This window comes from Chrysochloris asiatica, unplaced genomic scaffold (assembly GCF_000296735.1).
Source record: "Chrysochloris asiatica unplaced genomic scaffold, ChrAsi1.0 scaffold00150, whole genome shotgun sequence".
Lineage (NCBI taxonomy): Eukaryota > Metazoa > Chordata > Mammalia > Afrosoricida > Chrysochloridae > Chrysochloris > Chrysochloris asiatica.
Window position 1 is genome coordinate 6,451,034 of NW_006408668.1, and position 21,088 is coordinate 6,472,121.

At 37.2% G+C, this 21,088-nt stretch overlaps 1 protein-coding gene across 2 annotated transcripts in view; it reads left to right on the top strand.

The window, feature by feature from the left end:
* Positions 1 to 1,850: 1,850 nt before the first annotated feature.
* REV1 (REV1, polymerase (DNA directed)) overlaps positions 1,851 to 21,088 on the top strand; it is a 74,968-nt gene continuing 55,730 nt past the window's right edge. Inside the window, exons 1-3 of one of the 2 annotated variants that reach the window (XM_006870744.1) lie at positions 1,851 to 1,910; positions 3,198 to 3,324; positions 10,476 to 10,644. In XM_006870744.1, coding sequence (XP_006870806.1) covers positions 1,857 to 1,910; positions 3,198 to 3,324; positions 10,476 to 10,644 — 350 coding nt within the window. In that variant the 5' untranslated portion in view covers positions 1,851 to 1,856. The remainder of the gene's footprint in view (positions 1,911 to 3,197; positions 3,325 to 10,475; positions 10,645 to 21,088) is intronic. The other variant, XM_006870743.1, reaches the window with a different exon arrangement.

The following is a 21,088-nucleotide window of genomic DNA, read 5'->3' on the forward strand; positions in this document are numbered from 1 at the left end:
TTACATTGTAAGAGCTGGGATATGTGTTCAGAATTTATATGAAGTGATAAACTGTGTGAACACCTTTCCTAGATCCCTTGAGAGACTGAACAAAGTGAAACCTACTGGAAAGAGAAGAAATATTTAATAAAATATAGTCTTTCTAGAGTATATTGAGTAGCCAGTCGTGGTTCTCTCTTGACCATATTTAAGCAAAAACTTTGCACTCCAGCATCCACAGTACCTAATCAGAGTTGGTCAGTTTGCCCTTGTTCATAGAACACTTTGCACATGCTCCTAGAACAATCTTCACTGCACTTGCCTCTGAGAATGTTGTCTCTGCACATTGTTAAGAGTAGACAATGAAAATTCACAGTTAATCTTAATGTCAGTGAGTAGACGTGAAATAAAATACTAAGAATAAAAATATTTGAAAGAAAATCTGTGCTGATTCGTGTAAAAGGATGTGGCATATTTTTCAATAAAGGATTTTCATAAACTATGTTAAAGTTTATTTAAGTCTCAACCATTAGCTGTTAACCTATTCGTTATAGAAGAAAACTATCTGAATGTGAATCATAATTTGCAAAGGATAATGATGTCATGTCCTAAAATCTAGACATTTTGGTTAGAAGGAATTTTATTTAGAGCCTTCATTGTGTGTGTGTATACGGAAATAGACATTTATTTTAAGGAACTGACTCGTATGCTTGTTGTGAAGTGCTGTCCATTTGCTTCTGACTCATGTATATGGTTTCCGAGGAGCAACTGATAGGTTTGAACTTCTGACCTTGCGATTAGCAGTCTGGTGGTAGATTGGGAACGTTGGCAAGATTTCTGTTTACAATCTTGATGCAGAATTCTTTCTGTCTGGGAAACCTCAGTTTTTCCTCTTAAGATCTTCAGTTGAATGCATGAGGCCCACCCACATTATCAAGCATAATTAAGTGCTTTACTTGGAGTCAAGTGATTGTAAATGCTAGATGTGGCTGTTAAAGTATTCTACAGAATACTTTAACAGCCACATCTAGACTAGTGTTTGTTCAAACAACTGGACGGCAGCATAATGTCTTGCAAGTTGACACAAAAAATATAGCATTATAGGCATCTTGGTGACTTTATAGTGTAGTTGGCCAACTGTTGTCTTAAGAATTTCCTAGTTTATATTAGTGATACTCTTTCTGTGTCATGTCTCCTATTAGGTATTGTTTTGGTTTCTTCTTTTCACAATTCATGAACTACATTAAAATTATACAGTTACGTGTTTGGTGTATAATGGGAAAGAGCCATAAAACCCAAACCAAACCCACTGCCATCAATTTGGTTCTGACTCCTAGTAAGCCTATGTAAGGTTTCCAAGACTGCAGATCTTTATGGGAGCTTCTCCCTCGAAGTATTTAGTGAATTTGAACTGCTGACGTTATGGTTAGCAGCCCAAAGCCATGATATGCTCCTTTAAAGAGGCATATCATGAAGGGAAATAAATGCATTGTTAGATTTTGCTACACTTACAAATGCTAACAGTGTTAGTGGGATTTGGTGGTGATTATGTAACTGAATGTTAGGATTGGTGCTCAAGAATGTGTAAAAATAGTCCTTTTTGAAATTTAAAGTAGTTATATTTGAACTTGACCCTTCTCTAGTAAGGTGTCTGTAGGAACAAATTATACTTCTAAAGCAAGAGAATGATACACTTTGGAAATAATGTATACAATATTTTGTGACAGTTACTCAAAATTGTTAATTTGAACTTTCATGTGAATTGAACATTTGAGTTTATATTAATTCTCATTTTTATGACATTAAAATATCAATTAAAAGTACATTTTGGTATAAATTTGACTTTTTTTCTCCCCCCCAAATACAGACGCTCCACCATGCGGCGAGGTGGATGGAGGAAACGAGCTGACAATGATGGCTGGCAAAAATGGGTGTGTTTTAAAAGATTAAAAAATAATTGTGTTGAGCGTTCTAGGTATTTTTCATTCTTATTTTAAGACATTTTCTAATTTCTAAATCACTTTAGATATTAGCTTATTTGTTTACCCAAGTGGAGATTAATATATTAAAAGCCTTAGAATGTTCATGTATAACTTCAGACTTTAAGAATTGTATCCTGAGGAAAAATTATAATAATTTTGTTGCAACATTGCTAGTAATACCAAAGAACAGTAGGTGATTGGTAAAATAAACGATCGCTTTTTGGATCTCTTTATATTTAGCTTTATATTTCTTAACCCGTGAAGATGTTCTCGACTGAAGACTATGTTATAAAGGAATATTATATTATCCTATTTTTATAAAACCTCCTTGCTCTGAAACATAGAAATAAACTTTGAAAATAACATCCCAAAATATTAACAATGAATGGGATCACAACCAATTTTAATTTTCTTCTATATTTCCTGAAAAAATATGGCAAGTTACAGTAAAGGTATAGTTGTATTCACAGATCTCTAAGGCCTTTACTAAAAACAGTTCTACTTTTATATTCTTTCTGAGGCTGGTGTTACTGATGAAAATTAGTACTGCTATTAAGTTGATTGATTAGATCCAGAATTGACGGATCATTTCTTGTAATCCCAGCCACATGTGCCATGTGTGAGGAGGCCTGTGTTCGTTTGTCTGTCTGCATCTATACAGGAAATACTAAAAGTCAGTCTGTTTTATTTGGCTTTTTATTGACTGCTTGCCAGATTTCTAATTTAAACTTTGGTGTAACTTTTGCTAGATTACATAGGTATTAATTTTTTATTTTGTGGTTTTAATTTGTTATTGTTGACCTACCTTTTAAAAGTAATTTTTCTTCTTTAAAAGTAACTTCTATCATTGTATAAATGTGATTGAATTACTAAACGTGGAATTGCTGGTCAAGTCTTCTGTGACCTCCAGGCTTTCTGGCCTTGTGATTCATGTTAAGGGTAAAGGAAGTCACTGTTATACCCTGGTCAGTAGCACAGAATAAGCTTCCTCCATCAAGTATAAATTCATTCGACTTAGGGAGTGTTGATATTCTGTTAAAGATAATAAAGCTATTTGGAAAAGGATAGTAGTGATGGTTCCCAAATAGGACCAGTATAATTAATGTCACCAAATTGTGCATGTAAAAATTGAAATGGTAAGTGCTTTGTTGTAAATATACGTGGCTGCCACAGTTAAAGAAAAGAAGAGGAGAAAATGTAACTTTTGAAATTAGTTAACGTTCTCTTTATTTCTAGGGTGGGTATATGGCTGCAAAGGTCCAGAAATTGGAGGAACAGTTTCGGTCAGATGCTGCTATGCAGAAGGATGGAAGTTCATCTACGATTTTTAGTGGAGTTGCCATCTACGTTAATGGTTATACAGGTTAAGTACTTTTTGCTATTTTAGCATGTACTCTCATTAGGATTGAAAATTATTTGTTCCGAAAGTCTATTATTTTACTTGCTGTTGTTGTTAAGTGCTGTCGAGTCGGTTCCGACTCATAGCGATCCTATATAGGGTTTCCAAGGAGTGACTGGTGAGCTTGAACCACCGGCCTTGTAGTTCAAATGGCTTTGCAGTCTGGTGCATTAATCCACAGTGTCACACCAGGACTCCTTATTTTACTTATGTGTATTAAAATGATCTTAAAAATAGAAACCTGATTAGATACTATTCTTTCACTTTTCCCCCATCCAACTCCACTTTTTGTTTTAATTTTTCTCTAAGAATAGAGTTTTGTAAAAGGAGCTCTGAGAGCGTAGTGGGTTATGAGTTGGGCTGCTGACTGTAAGATTGGCAGCTCTAATTCACAGATGCTCCATGGGTGAATGCTGAGGCTTTCTGCTCCTGTAAAGATTTATAGCCTTGGAAACCTTATACAAGGTCGGTAAGAGTCAAAATGATTCTATGGCACATAACCACCATCACCATATAGTTTTAAAAGGTTTAAAACATATAGTTTTAAAAGGTTTAAAACATATAGTTTTAAAAGGTTTAAAACATATAGTTTTAAAAGGTTTAAAACATATAGTTTTAAAAGGCTTAAAAAGCTGATTGGAAGCTCATTGGACACAGGTGATGCTGTAAACTGTGAGCTCCACTGTCAGGAGGATCTATCTGGTAGGATAATTTCATTAGTGAATCTCCAAGTGCTTTTGTCCATAGGCCCTCTTAAGGGTGGCGGGGGTAGTGTGTGGACTGGTTCTGTTTCCCTTTCTGCTCTTCATTCTTCCCTCACCTCTGTCCCACTCCCCTAAGAGAAAAACAAAAAACAGTGCCTGTTGTCATTGAGACTAGTATCTGGAAGGAGCCGGTAGGTTAGTCTTTTCAGTGAGTGGTGAAGAGATCTAGGAAATCTCATTTGCCTTTTATAAAGAATTTCAACCATAAACTTTCTACTTTCAGACTTAGCCACAAATCCTCTTTTGGAAGGTACCCAGTGCCTTTATTTTTCTTGATTTCATTGTTATGAAGCAGCCTCTTTCTAGACTTCCACATAACCAATTTAGAGTTCAGGTTTTTCTAATCTGCATAGTCTGTTGGCTCTCTGATTTTACTGCCTTCAGAATTCCTTTTGCCTTATATAGTATTTTAGTTTATTTTTTGAAGGGAATGAATGTAAGTGTTTGTCTTAATTTGATGTTTTTTGTTTTTGATTTTCTCCCTCTATGGCTCGATTTCAGGAGCTCTGGTAGCATAGTGGGATACGAGTCAGGCTACTAATCTCAAGGTCAGCAGTTCGAAACTATCAGCTGTTCTGCAGGAGATAGATGAAACTTTCTGCTCCCATAAAGATTTACAGTTTTGGAAACCCTATCAGGGATGCTGTGAGTTGGAACCGACTCCGGGGCACACCACCACCACCACAGCTCAATTTACTAATACCTACTTACCCTTATCCACAAGGTCTCTGTTATACTTCTCCTTGATTATCTGTTATTGGTTAGGTAGCTTCTCATGATCTTGTTGGTCTGTGACACTTTGTATTTATACATAATTTTAGCTTTTATCATAACTTAACTAAGTTTTCAGGTATGGTCTAGTTGTTCTGACTAATAGTGCCCCTTGCATAGGGTTTCTGAAAAGCTGCTGGTGGGTTTGAACTGCCGACCTTGTGGTTAATAGCCCCTGCTAATCCTACAGTCCACACCAGGAGTCCAAATAGAGTGTGTGCTGTTGTTAAGTGTCATCAAGTCAGTTCAGATTCTAGTGGATTGTATTTTGGGGTACTAAACTTTGCTTTGCTACACGTTTGTCACACTTGACTGTATTTAGCCTAGAAGATGTGAACAGAAATAATAGGTTTTTGCACGTCACACATCTTCTTTAAAACAAAAACTTCTTTAAGTTTGTTTGCCAACTGCTCCCTCCCCCAGGAGGCATTTTACATCAATGTCACCATGCCATTTTTTTTTTAACATGTTGAGGGGAAAAAATTTGCATAGTGCTTTACAAAAATTGCCTCCCTAGGGAAGAGAGGAAGAAAACTGGTAGCAAACAAACTTAAAGAAGTTACTTAAGTTAGCAAAAACTATGGTATAACTTTGAAAGAAATGTTTTAAAAGGCAGTTTGTGCTTCATCATACCCTCTCTTTTGTGCAGTGCTCAGCAGTGTTTCAGATAGAGCTTGGGCCAGCAGATTTGCTCCGACAGTAAAGATCGACATGGAACCACAGCTCCACAGACATGTGGGAGCTTAGTGATGGATATAGCGCAGAAGTGCAAAAGAAGTTTGTTGTTACTAGTCACTGAGATTTTGAGGTCTTTTGTTATTGCAACATAACCAACGCTAACCTCTGAGCAGTAGCTGAAATGATGAATGAAGTATGGAGAAATGCTTAAAACAAACATTTATTAGATCCAGAGAGCGTGGAGGAAGGTAGAACCTCCTTTTCTGTAGTAGTATCCAATCTGTCTGGATGGGGCTGATGAAAGGAGATGCAGATAGGTCTCTTGTGATACAATAGTGAATAATTGAATTGTTATCAGGACTGATTGTGAGGGTTGGAAATGTAAAGGTAGATGTTTTGTAGCAAAAGGAGGGGAGTGATTAACTTTGCAGTCTAAGAGCGGAGGTCCCTGGTACCATCAAGGAAGAAGAGTGGAGTGTAGGACTCTACGCAGAGGAGCAGTGACACCAGAGATGGAGGCAGAGACAGTGATGTGGAGAGATGGAACGGCTGGGGACCTTAGACCCAGAGAGGGAGACGAGACGGGCTGTGTGCTGACAACCGTGCTGACGACCGGCGGAGGGGCAGGCTTGCAGGATATATCCTTTGGTTGGTTGTTGATGCATGGAGGGGATTGTAACCATGGCAATGAAACGATATACGATAGGGTGGATGTAAAGCTAATTAATGTTCTCCCATGTAAACTATCACATAATTCACAATAAAACTAAAAACCAAACACTTATTATATTTTAATGTATTGTTGTTGTTAAGTTCCATCAAGTCGTCTCTAACTCATAGTGACACCCTGTATAGGGTTTCTGAGGAGTGACTGGTGAATTTGAACTACTGACCTTGCGGTTCAAACTGACCGGTTTTCTAAAATTGGAAGTCTTGCTTATGTTTTAGGTCAGGGATCCCACGTTGGTGAAAATGGCTAAGCACTCAACAGCTCACTGAAAAGTTGACCATTCAAGCTCACTCAGTGATGTCACCAAAGAAAAACCTGACAGTCTGCCTCTGATTGGTCTATATTTTAGATCCTTGATTGACACTTTTTCTGTAAAGTGCCAGAACTTTGTAGGTTGAGCACTCTCTGTTACCTTTTAAGTAGGGCCTCAAACTGATTTGAACCACTTCTGTGATAGCCCTCTGAGTGAAACAGGACCAGACCTGACTTTACAGTTGGAGGTAAAACTACGGGTTGAAGTCCTGAAATGTGAGACTGAAAAGAGGCAAAGTGAGTCCTTTCAGAACACTGACAGGAGAGATTGGATTATTGGCAGTATCATGGAGAGCCGCAGATTTTCAGAGCTGTGCAGTTGGCTGCCATTTTTGAGTGGGGCACTGCCATCTTTGAGCTTCTGAGGTCATGACTGAACAAGCAAGACTGATTTGAAACCCCGCTTTGAAACGAATTTGCAGCACATGCTTTATCACAGTCACCTTTTGCTACATTTGCAGCTTTTAAATCAGGTTTTTTTTGCACTAAAGTAAGGTTAAATAAGAACCAAATACACCTGTTGGGCTTCCCTACAAATTCTTAAGGACAGGAACATATCTTGTTTGTCACCCGGGCATTGCCTGTACTTACGGCTGCCATTGAGGCCCCAAAGCAATTGGAAACAATAAGCAGCTGAGAGTAGTTGTGTTCCAATAAAACTTTATTGTGAATTATATGATAGTTTACATGGGAGAACATTAGTTTTACTTTCATTCTATTGTATATCGTTTCATTGCCATGGTTCCAATCCCTTCCATGCATCATCAACCAACCAAAGGATATACCCTGCAAGCCTGCCCCCTACACTACCCAACCCCTCAGTCGCTCTCCCTCTCTGGATCTAAAGTCCCCAGCTGCTCCATCTCTCCACGTCATCGTCTCTGCCTCCATCTCAGGCATCGCTGCTTATCTGGGTAGGGTCCCGCTCTCGGCTCTTCTCCATTGATGGTCCTAGGGACCTCCACTCCTAGACTGAAAAGTTATTCCATCCCTTCCTTGCTGTAAAACGTCTACCTTTACATTTCCAACCTTCACAATCAGTCCTGATAACAGTTACACAAGAGACCCATCTGTATTTCATTTCATCAGCTCCGCCTAGACAGATTGGATAGTACTCACCGGAGATTCTGCCTTCTTCCATGCCCCCTGGGTCTAGGCTCCCTCTTGAAAGCTTGTAAGCCAGTTGTCACTTTATGCCTTTGTAGCGCTCCCCTCCACCCCCACCATTTTGGGTAGCCAGTGTCCAAGTTGCCCATCCCTGTCTACCATCACTTTATTTTTAAAGAGCTAGCTAGATTTGGTTTGTGGGTTGTAGATTGCTATCTCTTGTTTTAAATCATAGATTCATAATCTTAGGGGTGAGAGGCACTTTTAGTTTCAAATGAATCCTATAGGGATTAACCCAATAGCATCAGAATTGGTCGCTTGGTATATTAATCCTTTATCTGAGAATTACTTCTTTAATGTTTGGAAAATAGATGGATACCCTCTCAGTCTCTTGAAATGACTCCAATAATATACTATCTTGGAAAGCAGCTCAGTTCATTTTCAAATTGTTGTTAAGTGCCGTTGAGTCGATTCCAAACCATAGCGACCCTTTATAGGGTTTCCGAGGAGCAGCTGGTGAGCTTGAACCGCCGACCAGATGGCTTTTGCAATCTGGCGTATTAACCCACAGTGCCACACCAGGACTCCTCATTTTCAAATAGTTTTCATTATTTCATAAATTGGAATCTGTGTCCCACTGATCATATTTTTTTTCTCTTAAGACTTCAGAGGCTATATCCAAAATGCATTATGTCTTCTCATCTCACTGTAATCTTGAGATAATTTACCCCACATTTTCTCCCAAACTAGATTATTCCCTGTTCTTTGAAAATATGGTTTTGTCATTGAATTGCTAACCATTAAGGTCAGTGGTTCAAACCCACCTGCCACTCTGAGAGAAAAAGAAAGATGAGGCTTTTGCTACAAGGATTTACACTTAAGGAAACCCTGCATAGGATCACTATGAGTCAGTTAACATGGTGACAGCAATGGGTCTGAGTTTTTGGTTTTTACTTGTGTGGTATTTTAGGGGGATTTTCTGTATGAATTCATTTGAAGAAAAAAAAAATTGAAATTCACTGGTTTAAATGTATTCCATCTGTCTTTCTCATTAAAGCAAAGCAGTTTCTTAATTTGTTATCTAAGTATTTTGCACATGACAGAAAGAAGTATCAGTAGTAAATGCTTGACTTGGTTTTGAGGTCTGTAGAGGACTCTCGTGTTGTTTGGGTATTGCATTGCTCTAGTGAAATTGTTCAGAGGCTATCATGTGACTCAGCAAGACAGTCATAGGAGCAGAGTAAGACACTCTAGAGCTGTAGTCTGACTTATGTACAGTGGAACAGAACTTCTACATTCTGTATTTTTGTAGCCAGCATTTGAGTTAGCTGTTTGATTTTTTTAAATAGGAGTGAGGGTGAAACGTCAAAACAAAACAAACTCCCCCCACCCCAAAAAGATGTTTTTGTTTCTAATGCAGTTTGATTTGACAAGCCATAATTTAAGTGCTTAACATGGCATGCATTAAATACACCTCAATTTTAAATAGTGTCTACATGTTAAAATGACATTTTGATCTATTGGGCTAAATAAAAGATGTAATTAAATTAATTTCACTTCTTTGCAATTGTCTGCCAGAAAATTTCAAATGCCATATGTGTGCACTTTTGGCTCACATTGTTTCTGTCAATGTCAAATGAATTCTAGGCTACAAGAATTAGGCAAACCTAACATCATGGGCTTTCTATAAAGACTAAAACTCACCTAATTACATTGTCACAATAAAAAACGTGACTGAATTACTGGAGGGGCCTGTATAGTTTGGGCTTAAGGAAAATCTATCTTGCTTAAATAACAAAGTGGATACCTAAGCCTCCCGTGAAAACCTCTCCCCTAGGTACAACTGTTGTTGGCGGGAGGGAGTGGATTTGGAGATTTCACTAGAAATGGTAGGAGTAAGAAATAGAAAAGCTATTTGAAAATAATGAGCTAATGTGATGCTAATAATGCTGGTCATAACATAACTTCAGTGAGTCAGCAATTTCTTTTTATGGGAAAGCATAAAAAGCATTGATTCTTATGAAGGCTTTTTATTCTTAATGAAATGCAAGTATAGAAAAACAATAATTTGAAACAATTTATAAAACTGTGTTTCTTGGTTCATAATTTTTATAATTATTGTTATCCTGGTGGTAAACTTTTGTTTTTTGACCTTGGTGAATTTTCATTGTAAGGAACTTAATTAAGATTTAACTGTTAGATTCATTTTCTTAAGCCAAAATTCAAATTAATAAGCTTCATAGGAGTAAAGTCTTTTAAACTCTACACTAAGTCTGCTCATAGTAAGTATGAGCAATTTATAAATCTGACAGCTGTTTCATTGCTACAAAAGAAATGAAGGATTAAAGTTTTTGTAAAGAGATCCATGAATGGACTTATAACTGTTCATTTTTAAAATACATCGCTGATAACAAGGCCATGCCTTAAATATGGTATTAAAAAAAGTTGTAAATGTTAGCTTTGATACTGGTATTTGATGAATTCCTTGAGGCCCATGTTTGCTCTACTAGCCATCTTTGAGCAGTACATGTTTTTGTGTTGGTTTACTGTCTGTCTATGGTAGCCAGGGGCCCGGGCTGTGCTAGGGCAGTATAGACGTACCACTCTGTCATTGACCTCCAATCTCTGTTTACTTGCAGCACAGCCAGTGAGAATGGTGTCCCAGTGAGACATTCTTTGGTCTTATAAGGGAGTTATCCCAGGGCTCTGTGTATACATAAAACTCTTAACCTACTTTAATATTAACTTTACAGATCCTTCTGCTGAAGAATTGAGAAAGCTAATGATGTTACATGGAGGCCAATACCATGTGTATTATTCCAGATCCAAAACAACTCACATTATTGCCACAAATCTTCCTAATGCCAAAATTAAAGAATTAAAGGGGGAGAAAGTAATTCGACCAGAATGGATTGTGGAAAGGTAAGTTTAATTTTCATTATTGTGAATTTTAAATTGGGAAACTTTTTATTTCTGCTATAAATACTTGCCCTTATTTCTCCTACACTGACATTATGGGGGTGGAGTGAAATATTCTAAACAATATTACTATACTCTATAACATTACTTTGGTAATTCAGATACCCTAGAAAGATCTGGTATCCTATTAAAAGTTGTATGTTAGTTAATGTTCTTGTAACCTCCGCTACCAGGCATTAGGGGAGATGACTCAAGCAAATATCAGAAAACAATGGGAGGGGGTGACAAAGCTTGTTAGTCTTTCAAGAATTTTGCATACCTCTTACAGGCTAGGCTGTGTCCTGTGTCCTTAGGAAATATTGAACAAAACGAAGATCTCTCCCCTCTGGGGGCTTACATTTTGTTGGAGGCAACAGATAATAGTGAGTTTAATTTATGAATAAATTATATGAAACTGGATTGCTAACCTCAAGGTTGGTGGTTCAAACTCACCACCTGTTCCTTGGAAACCCTATACATGTAGCTGTTAGTCATGTGGACTAGTTTTTTTCTCTGAAGCTTTGGTTTTTACTCTGGGCATGTGGAAACTGATAAGGAGAAGGTCTGTTAAGACTCCAGAAACACTTAGATATAAAATTTTCTTCAGTGATAAGTTTTCAGATAAAGCAAGAGTTAAGAGTCCTGAAAGTTAATGAATATTTGTAATATACCTTATGAAATATAAACTCTTTCATATACATCACATTATATTTCAGTGTATAGGAAAATCCTTTTTTTTCTTTTATAGGCAAAATGGTAGAAAATATATATGAACTTAGGATGTTGTTGTTAAGTACCGCGGAGTTGGTTCCAACTCATAGTGTGACCCTGTACAGGGTTTCTGAGGCTGTAAATCTTTATGGGAGCAGAAAGCCTCATCTTTTTCCCGCAGAACGGCTGGTAGTTTTGAACTGCGGACCTTGAGGTCATCAGCCAGAGCTCCTTGAAGTTAGGAGAAGCATTGGGAATTTAGTAATTTCAGTCTTTGGTTTCCTTCACTATTTTTTACTGTGGACATGTGGAGATCAATAGTTGTATCTTAGATGGCTGTTTGTAAGCTTTTAAGACCCCGAAAACTCCTCACCAGACCAGGATGTAGAGCATAAGCCTTACGTACTGTTTTATGGCACCTGACTGACTTGTTCCAGGAGACTGTAAACCTTCAGAGCCTGTATGTTAATCTTGCAAAGATGTTTGAAAAGTATCCATGTTTGTACACATATATTTTCATAATATAATAAATCTGGTTTATTGTATGTATGAACTATAAAGTCTGCTTCTATAAAGATTCTCAATCTCAGAAACCCCATGTGGCAGTTCTACTGTGTCTATTAGGATCACAGTGAGTCAGAATTGATTCACTAGCAATGGGTTTGATTTTTGTATATGCATCTATTACAGACCCATCTGTATACACACACGCACATATCTATACACTTGTGTATGCATACAGACGTACACGTATGTCTATATGCCTTATTTTATTAAACTTTCTTTAACTTATTCATCAGGCTCACTTGCTTCACATAGTGCATACGGCAGCATAGATTTTGTGAGAACAACATACATGAGTGGACTTGAAAAAGTTTGAAAAAATTCGATTCTCTTTTCATTCCATTCATTGTTCCTTGAGCTTTTTGAAGCCCCCTTATGATGTAGTGAAATGATTGGAGACATACCTGGGTTCGGATCTATATTCAATATCCTTATAGGTTTGAGTTCTGGTAGCGTAGAGGTTATGAGTTGGGCTACTAACCTCAAGGTCAGCAGTTCAAAACACCAGTCGTTCTGCAGATTGATGAGGCTTTCTGCTCCCTTAAAGGTTTACAGCCTCAGAAACCCTATGCAGGGTTGCTATGAATCAGAACTGACTCCACGGCATGTCACCACCACCATCATAGCCTTGAGGACAGTTAGGTAGTTATTTTGTTTTCCCCACTTATACAGAAGGCTGATCTATACCTGCTGAAGTTCTGGTGGACACTAGAAATAATTTGTGCAGGCTGTCAGGAACTCCCTAGTCACAGTCGGTCTATTATAGCGCATCAGTAGCTTGGTGTTTAGTTGGCGTGTCTCCTTATAAAGCAGTGAGAGTTTTTAGTTTAAGAAGTTAGCGTCGCTCCAGAGCTAACTTGTCACTTTAACAGATAGTTGTGCAGGGGCTAACAGCTTCACTTGGGACTATTGTTTGGCTCTGGAGGGAGTGGGAGCGATCCATGGCACTATGGAAGTAGGGATTTAAATATGGCTCTTGGTGGGCAGGACTCGATTAGGAAATGGTGCTTATCATTATAATTGTTTTCTTTACACAGCTTCTTCTTTTTTTCCCCAATGCAACCAGGAAAATAATAGTCTCAGGCTTAATCATCTGTTTTTAAATAACTGAAAATAACTTTAGGCTTTGTAATTATATAGCCTGTTTGCCTCATTTTGTACATGAGAAGAGAGGGCTAATAAGGTCAACTGATTGGTCCAAGAACAAAGCAGTATTTAAAATCCAGATATCATGACCCTTGTTTGGGTCTGATCTTTTCTGTTTAATTAAGAATGATTTGGCTTGTGTGGAAACACATCATTGGGCATATATCTTCATATGCAAAATAAATAGCGAGTGTATACTCTGTGATTTTAGTATAGACTGCTTTTGGGTAAATCACAGTACTGTTTTCTTTTTCACTCTAATCCCATTTTGTCAATCTCTTTTCAGCAATGTTTTGATGAGATTTTATTGTACTTTTAATTTTAAAAATTATATTAGCTACTTAATGGATGATATATAGTATCTTCTATAATTAGTTTTTCTGTTTTTTGTTTGAGCAATTTAGAAAGCAACTACACTTCTGAGTGTGTGGGGTGATTATTTTGCTTTGATTAAAATTCCCTGGTGTCTGTCTATGTGCCATTAAACCTGAGTTATTGTAGGCATGATTATAGGGCCGTGACTTCTAAGAGGCAGGGGAGTCCTTTAATGAGCAGCCTGTGTACATTAATTGAAGCTATGAGATTATTTTACTAGAGACTTTTTTTTTGCCTTATAAATCTTAAACTTGTGTATGGGATATTGTTGTTGTTGTTATGTGCCATGGAGTCGGTTCCAATTCATAGCGACCCTGTACAGGGTTTCCGAGGCTGTAAATCTTTACGGGAGCAGAAAGCCTCATCTTTCTCCCGCGGAACAGCTGGTAGTTTCGAACTGCTGACCTTGTGGTTCACAGCCTGATTTGTAACCACTACACTACCAGAGCTCCTTGTATGGGATATAGTGATTGTCAATTCTTTTCTTCAGACAATTTTACATTGAAATGTGAAGTGTGAAACAGATGATGAGTAACTGCTGTGATTCACCTCACTTGTCCCATGAAGCTAGAGGATTGCTAAGGAGTGAGACTGAAAGCATTATTCTTGACTTTGTGTTGAGTCTTCTGTATTGGTGGAGCCTGTGTTCACTCATGTCTATATTTTAATTGGGGGGCGGGGCCTTCAAAAAATTTGTGGAAAAATTCCATTGTCTTTTAACTCAATGATTCCACAAATTGAAATCCTTTCATTATGTCTGCTCTCACTTAAGAGTTGATAGTAATTTATTGATCTAGCTCATGCAAACTCACAGAGGTCTGCTAGTGGAGGGAGACTGATTCCCAGTGGATATTTGTCATTTCTTTCTAAACTTCTAAGTTGTAATAGTAAGCACAATCACTTGAGTATTCACTCAGCTCACTGACATAAAAGTTGATTGCAGTTGTATTTCTCATACGAGGGCCTTCAAAAAGTTTGTGGAAAAGTAGAACGAAACAATAATAAAATCTTTCCATGAACTTCTATATGAAGCTTACTTGCCCAGTGAATTTGATTTGTGCCCTGCTTTAATTTTACTGTGATTTCAGGTTTATAGTTCCCTTTTTCTTTTTCCAAATTAATTTTGGTGTCAGTCCCATTTTCCTTTCACAGCAATTCTAAAATTATTTTTATTTGGTTAACCCTAACCTAACACAAGGGTCCTGGTGTGGCTCTGTGGACTAATGCGTCAGACTGCAAAGCCATTTGAACTGCAAGGTTGGTGGTTCAAGCTCACCAGCTGCTCCTTGGAAACCCTCTACAGGGTCGCTATGGGTCGAAATTGACTCGATAGCACTTAACAACAAACATTTCAGATTATCCTCCAGTGACTTGCTTTATGTAATATTTTATTTGGGAATACAGCCTAAAGTATTCAGAAGCTAAAGAATGAATAGCAGGACTGTATCTGTAGTTTAAAAAAAAAAAAAAAAAGGCAGAAGAACATGTTGTATACATATTTTCACAACTGTTTATTTCCTTCTCTCATATCATGATGTCTTGTCCTAGTGAGTGATTGGAAACTTAGATGAGACACAGGGCAGAGAGAATTTGAATGTTGAATGCACAAGGATGATTTTTGCTTAATGTTGGAATAATAGGTAAGACAGCAGCTCAGTTTCTTTTCTTTGCACATAAGTGGGTACTTTCTCACCTTAAACCACTTTTGGAAAGGAAGAAGATGGATTCCTGAATGGATAGTTAGATGTTGCTTTATTCAAAAATAGAGAATAACTGGTACATTGGCTGGGAACAATAATACTATTTATAGAATTATTTCATATAAAGAAAATACTGCTAATCACAATAATAAAGTCAATGTAGTAATTTTATTTCTAATTTGCTTTTTTGCAAATTTCCCGGAATATAGTTTAAACTGCCAGCATAAAGTCGATGACTATTGATAGAAATAAGAAGTGATTCAGAGAATGGTTAGATACAAAATTTCTACCAGTGATGAGCTTCCATACAAAGCAATGAATGAATTATTTATAGTACATGTGTCTGATCTTCTTTATGAAGTGTAGGCTCTTTCATATACATCAGGATATAATTTCAGTGTATAGGGAAAACCCAGTAAATGAAGAAATTTTGTAGTGATTCATTTTGGTAAAGTAAAGGAGTTATTTTTATCAGTCCCTCCATTTGGATTTCAATATTTGACTTTTTTTTTTTTTAAATTTATTTTGTAAGCAGAATAAGAAGAACATAATTGACTTCTTTTTATACTTAAGGTAAGCATTGGAAATTTAGTAATGTTAGAAATTAATTCCTGAGAGATTTTAAAAAGAAAAATCATTTGAAAATATGATACTGCCCATATACCTATACAGGGTTGTTATGAGTCGGAACCAACTCCAAAAGCACTTAGGAACAACAACGCAAGTCTTTACATAGATGAATTGATGAGAAAGGATAATTAGAAGTATACAACATAAATAAAGACTTGGATTTCACAGTAAAAGGAATTCTTGCTAACATTAGTATTGTGCTTTAAATCTTTTTACCGGGTATCTGAGGATGTCTGGTTTCGAACCCATAGTATTTTAATTGGCTCTTTTATTTTATAGCACTCTCCATGGATTTACTTACTACATAAGCCTAAACATTCTGTTGGGTAGCATGGCACTTGATAGGATTTGGACTACATCTTTTTGTGTGGCCACAACATATTAGGATTTTAATTCTAATATTTAAATATAATCTTGATAAAATTTAACTACTAGCCTAACCAGACACTTAATTGGGTAAATGTAAATTGAAACATGTAACTAACTATTTTGTTTTTTACCACCAGAATTTAATTGTTCTGCTCTAATACAGTTTAAGTAGAATTGCTAGTTAAATGCATGAGCTGGAATCCTCTTGGTGGCAATTGGGTTCTAACTACATAAAGGGCATAGTGTGTACTGTTAGAAAGTTACGTTTGTAGAGTGTGTCGTCATGTTTTCCTCTGTTCACAATTACTGGCTTAGTGTTTTTAAATGGTTTCCAGTAAGCCGACTCAGTCATTTTTACATGACTGTGATTAAAGAAAAAATTTTTTAATGCTGTTAGAGATAAAAAAAAGAAAAAATGTTGGAACACATGGATTTATGAGACAATAACTTAATTGTTATTACTAATTTAATTCCTAAAATAAAATTTTTCTTGATGTTTCAGAATGCTGGTTTTTTGTTTGTTTGTGAATTGAGTGATAGGTTACATGGGAGAACATCAGTTTTGAACTCATCTTACCATAGTTCATTTCATTGCAATGATTATAATCCCGTCTATGCATCATCATTCAACAGTATTCTACTCACTCAGTGTTTTTCTTTTTTGATGTACACAAAAATACTCAAGAATATATAATCATTTAAACAACCAAAGGGCACATTCTGCAAGCCTGCCTTCTGGCCACCAGCACACAATCTTTAGAATACTGTTTTAGCATTTGAATGTTAACATAAGTATATTGGTGGGCTATCTTAAATTTGAATGCAAATGATATTTTTAGCGATAGAGTGGGCATATATAATCCAGTTTATTAGGAAGCAAGAAACAGTTGAAGGCCACTTAATCAAATTAGTTTTGAAAAGAAGACAAGAAAATAGGTGTTTGGGAGTTTCAGTTATGTTCTAAGTGTTTCTCTGGCTTATATGGTGATGTGATGCTTGAAATGTAGTGAATATTTGAAGAGGAGATATATGTGATCGTTTCTACTCTCTTAGAACTTACGTCCTCAAATGGCCGTGTTTTCATAACTCTCACACAAAAATAATACAAATTATTTAATATTTTTGGATTTTAAATTCTTGATTCTGTCCTGTAGTTTTGCTAGTTAGTTTTTCACATTTAGTAGACCTAGCATGAGTATGATAAGGAAGGACAAGTGACTAAAGTTTATGGATATTGAGAATCCTTACTCTCCAAGCTTACTTTTTCTGGAAAAGCTTAATATGGGATATGAAATTTGAAAAGGTCTTAATGATTCTTTGTTAATCGTTTGAAAGAGGGGAGTGCTAGTGTCTTTTTAAAATGAAAGAATCTCTGGTGGTAAAAATTATCAGGTGTGCGGCTGTTAGCCAAAGTTCATTGGTTTGCACACTCACCAGCTTCTCCAGGGAGGAAAAGGTGGTGGTCTGCTCCTGTCACATTTGCAACTCAGGAGACCCTCTGGAGCAGTTCTCCTCTGCCCTGTAGGACTGCCCTGAGTTGTCATTGATTCTCTGATGACAGGTTTGGTTTGTTGGGCTCTGAGCAGACACCATGCAGGGTTTAATAGACCTGACTCATAAAACAATTCCAGTGTGACAAATATAAAAACGTAATCAACTGGTTAACTTTACGTGAAGGCAATGGGTAATAAAGCCATGATGATTAAAATATTGACTAGTTCAACTCTGGATTCTTGGGTGGTGTACGTGGTTAACATGCTCACCTGCTAAGGAAAGACTGGATGTTCCAGCCCCCAGACATGCCTTGGAAGAAAGGCCTGGTGATCTGCTTCTGAAAAATTAGCCGTTGACAACACTGTGGAACACATGGGGTGGCCGTGAGTTGTGATTGATTCAGTAGAACTTTAGTTCTTGTTTATTTTAGGCTTTTTTTTTTTTTTGGTACTGTGGGATAAGCACCAGACTGCTAATAACCAAAATATCTGTGGTTCAAACTCAGCAGGTGCTCCTTGGAAATCCCATACAGGATAGTTTTGAGTCGAACTGACTGGCTCGATGGCGCTTAACAACATGTAAGGTTGTTGGTCACTCTTTATTAAAAATGTCAGTTGTGCTGTATGTCTTTCCATGGGTGAACTGTCTTATTCTTTAGTGTTTTTAAGTAGAATTATTTTGTATTGTTGTTGGTTGTTAGGTACCATCGAGTCAGTACTGACTTAACATTGACCCTATGCATAACAGAATGTGCCAGCCTCACAAGCTTGGCTATCCTTGAGCCCATTGCTGCTGCCACTGTGCCACTCTATCTTGTTGAGGATCTTCCTCTCTTTCACTGACCCGCCACTTTACCAAACATGATGTCCTCCAGGGACTGGTCCCTCCTGATAATATGTCCTAAGTAAGATAAAGTCTGGTCACTTTGGCTTCCAAGGAACATTCTGGCTGTACATCTTCCAATACAGATCTGTTCTTTCGGTAGTTCATTGTACTTTCAGCATTCTCCTCCAGCACCATAATTCAAATACATCAATTCTTTTATGGTGTTCCTTATTCACTGTGCAATTTTCACATACATACTAAGTTACTGAAAATATCATTACCTGACTAAGATACACCTTAGTCCTCAAATGACATCTTTGATCTTCAACACTTTAGAGAGGTCTTTGTGCAATAAACTTGCCTAATGCAGTATGTTGTTTGATATTTTGACTGCTCTTACTGTGAGTGTTGATGGATGATCCCAACAGAATTCTTTGACAACTTCAATCTTTTCTCCATATATATATATGGACCTCTGGTAGCGTAGTGGTTACGAATTGGGCTGCTAATCTCACGGTCAGCAATTCGAAATTACCAGCTGTTCCGTGGGAGAAAGATGAGGCTTTCTGCTCCCGTAAAGATTTACAGCCTCGGAAACCCTGTACAGGGTCGCTATGAGTTGGAACCGACTCCACGGCACATAACAACAACAATATATATATATTGTTTATTGATCCAATTGTGAAGATTTTTGTTTTCTTTACATTAAGGTGCAACCCATACTAAAGGCTGTGATCCTGATCTTCACCAGTATTTTAAGTCCTCTTCACTTGCAGCAAGCAAGTTTGTATCATCTGCATATTGCAGGTTGTTAATGGGTTTTCCTCCAATCCTTATGCCACTGTCTTCATACAGTGGAACTTCTCAGATTATGTTCTCAACCTACACATTGAATAATAAGTGTGGTGAAAGAATATAACCCTGGCACACACCTTTCCTAATTTTACACCATTGTCTTCCCTTGTTCTGTTCAAATAATTGCCTCCTGGTGTATGTACAGGTTCCTCATGAGTACTTTCAAGTTTTCTGGAATACTCTTTTCACAGTGTTGTCCATCGATTGTCATGATCCACACAATCGAAAGTGTTTGTGTAATCAATAAATCAAGGGTAAACATCTTTCTGATAGTCTCTGCTTTCAGACAAGATCAATCTGATGGCAGCAATGATATCCCTCATTTCATGTCCTCTTTTGAATCCAGTTTGAACCTCTGGAAGTTCTCTATGTATGGTTGCAGCCGTTTTTGTATTATCTTTAGCAAATTTATACTTGCATGTGATTTTAAAGATATTTCCTTTGAGTCACCTCTCTTTGGACTGGGCACAAATGAAGATCTTTTTATAGTCAGTTGGCCAGGTAGCTGACTTCCAAATTTTTTGTCATAGATGAGTGAGTACCGTCTCACTTTGTTGAAAGATTTCAATTTGTATTCCATCAGTTCCCTGTACATTGTTTTTTTGTCATTTCCTTCAGTGCACCTTGGATGTCTTCTTTCATTATCATTGGCCCTTCATCATGTTACCTCTTGAAATGATTAAACATCAACCATTTCTTTTTGATACAGTGACTCTATGCATTCCTTTCATCTTCTTTTGATATTGACTGCATCATTCAATATTTTGCCCATGTTGTTGTTGTTAGGTGCCATCGAGCTGGTACTGACTCATAGCGACCCTGTGCACAACAGATCGAAACACTGCCCAATCCTGGGCCACGCTTGAGCCCATTGATGCTGCCACTTTGCCAATCCATCTTGCTGGGGGTCTTCCTTTTTTCTCTGACCCTCCACCTTACCAAACATGATATCCTTCTACAGTGACTGGGTCCCTCCTGATAATATGTCTGAAGTATGAGAAATGAAGTTTAGCCATCCTGGCCGCCAAGGAGTACTCTGGCTGCACTTCTTCCAACATAGATCTGTTTGTTCTTTTGGCAACTCATGGCACTTTCAATATTGATGCTTTTGAGTTAATGGTGTTGGAGGAGAATATTGCTTCAATATTTCAAGTCGAAGCTTGGATTTTTTTTTTTTTTTTTCAGTTCTCGCAGCTTCAGAAATACTGAGTGTGTTCTTCCCATTTTGTTTTCTAACTCCAGGTTTTCCCACATTTTGTTACAATGTTTGACTTTGTCTTTTCAAGCCGCTCTTTGAAATTTTCTTTGGTTCTTTTATCTCCTCATTACTTCCATTTGCTTTAGCATCTGTGTGCTGGAGAGCAGGTTTCACAGTCTCTTTTGACATCCATTTTGGACTTTTCCTTCTTTATTATCTTCTTAATTAAGTTTTGCTTTCTTCCTGTCTGATGTTCTTATCAGCAGTTGATAATCTATTTCACATTCGCCCCTGGATTTGTTTTGGCTAATGATGAGTTTTTCCACTGTCCCTTTCCATAGAGGTAATCATTTTGATTTCTGTGGATTCCATCCTGTGAGGTCCATGTCACCTTTTATGCTATTTAAAAAAGGTTTTTGCAATGAAGTTATTAGTCTTACAAGTTCTTATTTTCCAACTACTGATTCTTTCTCTTTCTTTCCAACCTTTGCATTCCAGTTGCTTGTAATTTATCAGTACATATTGATTGCATGTTTGATCA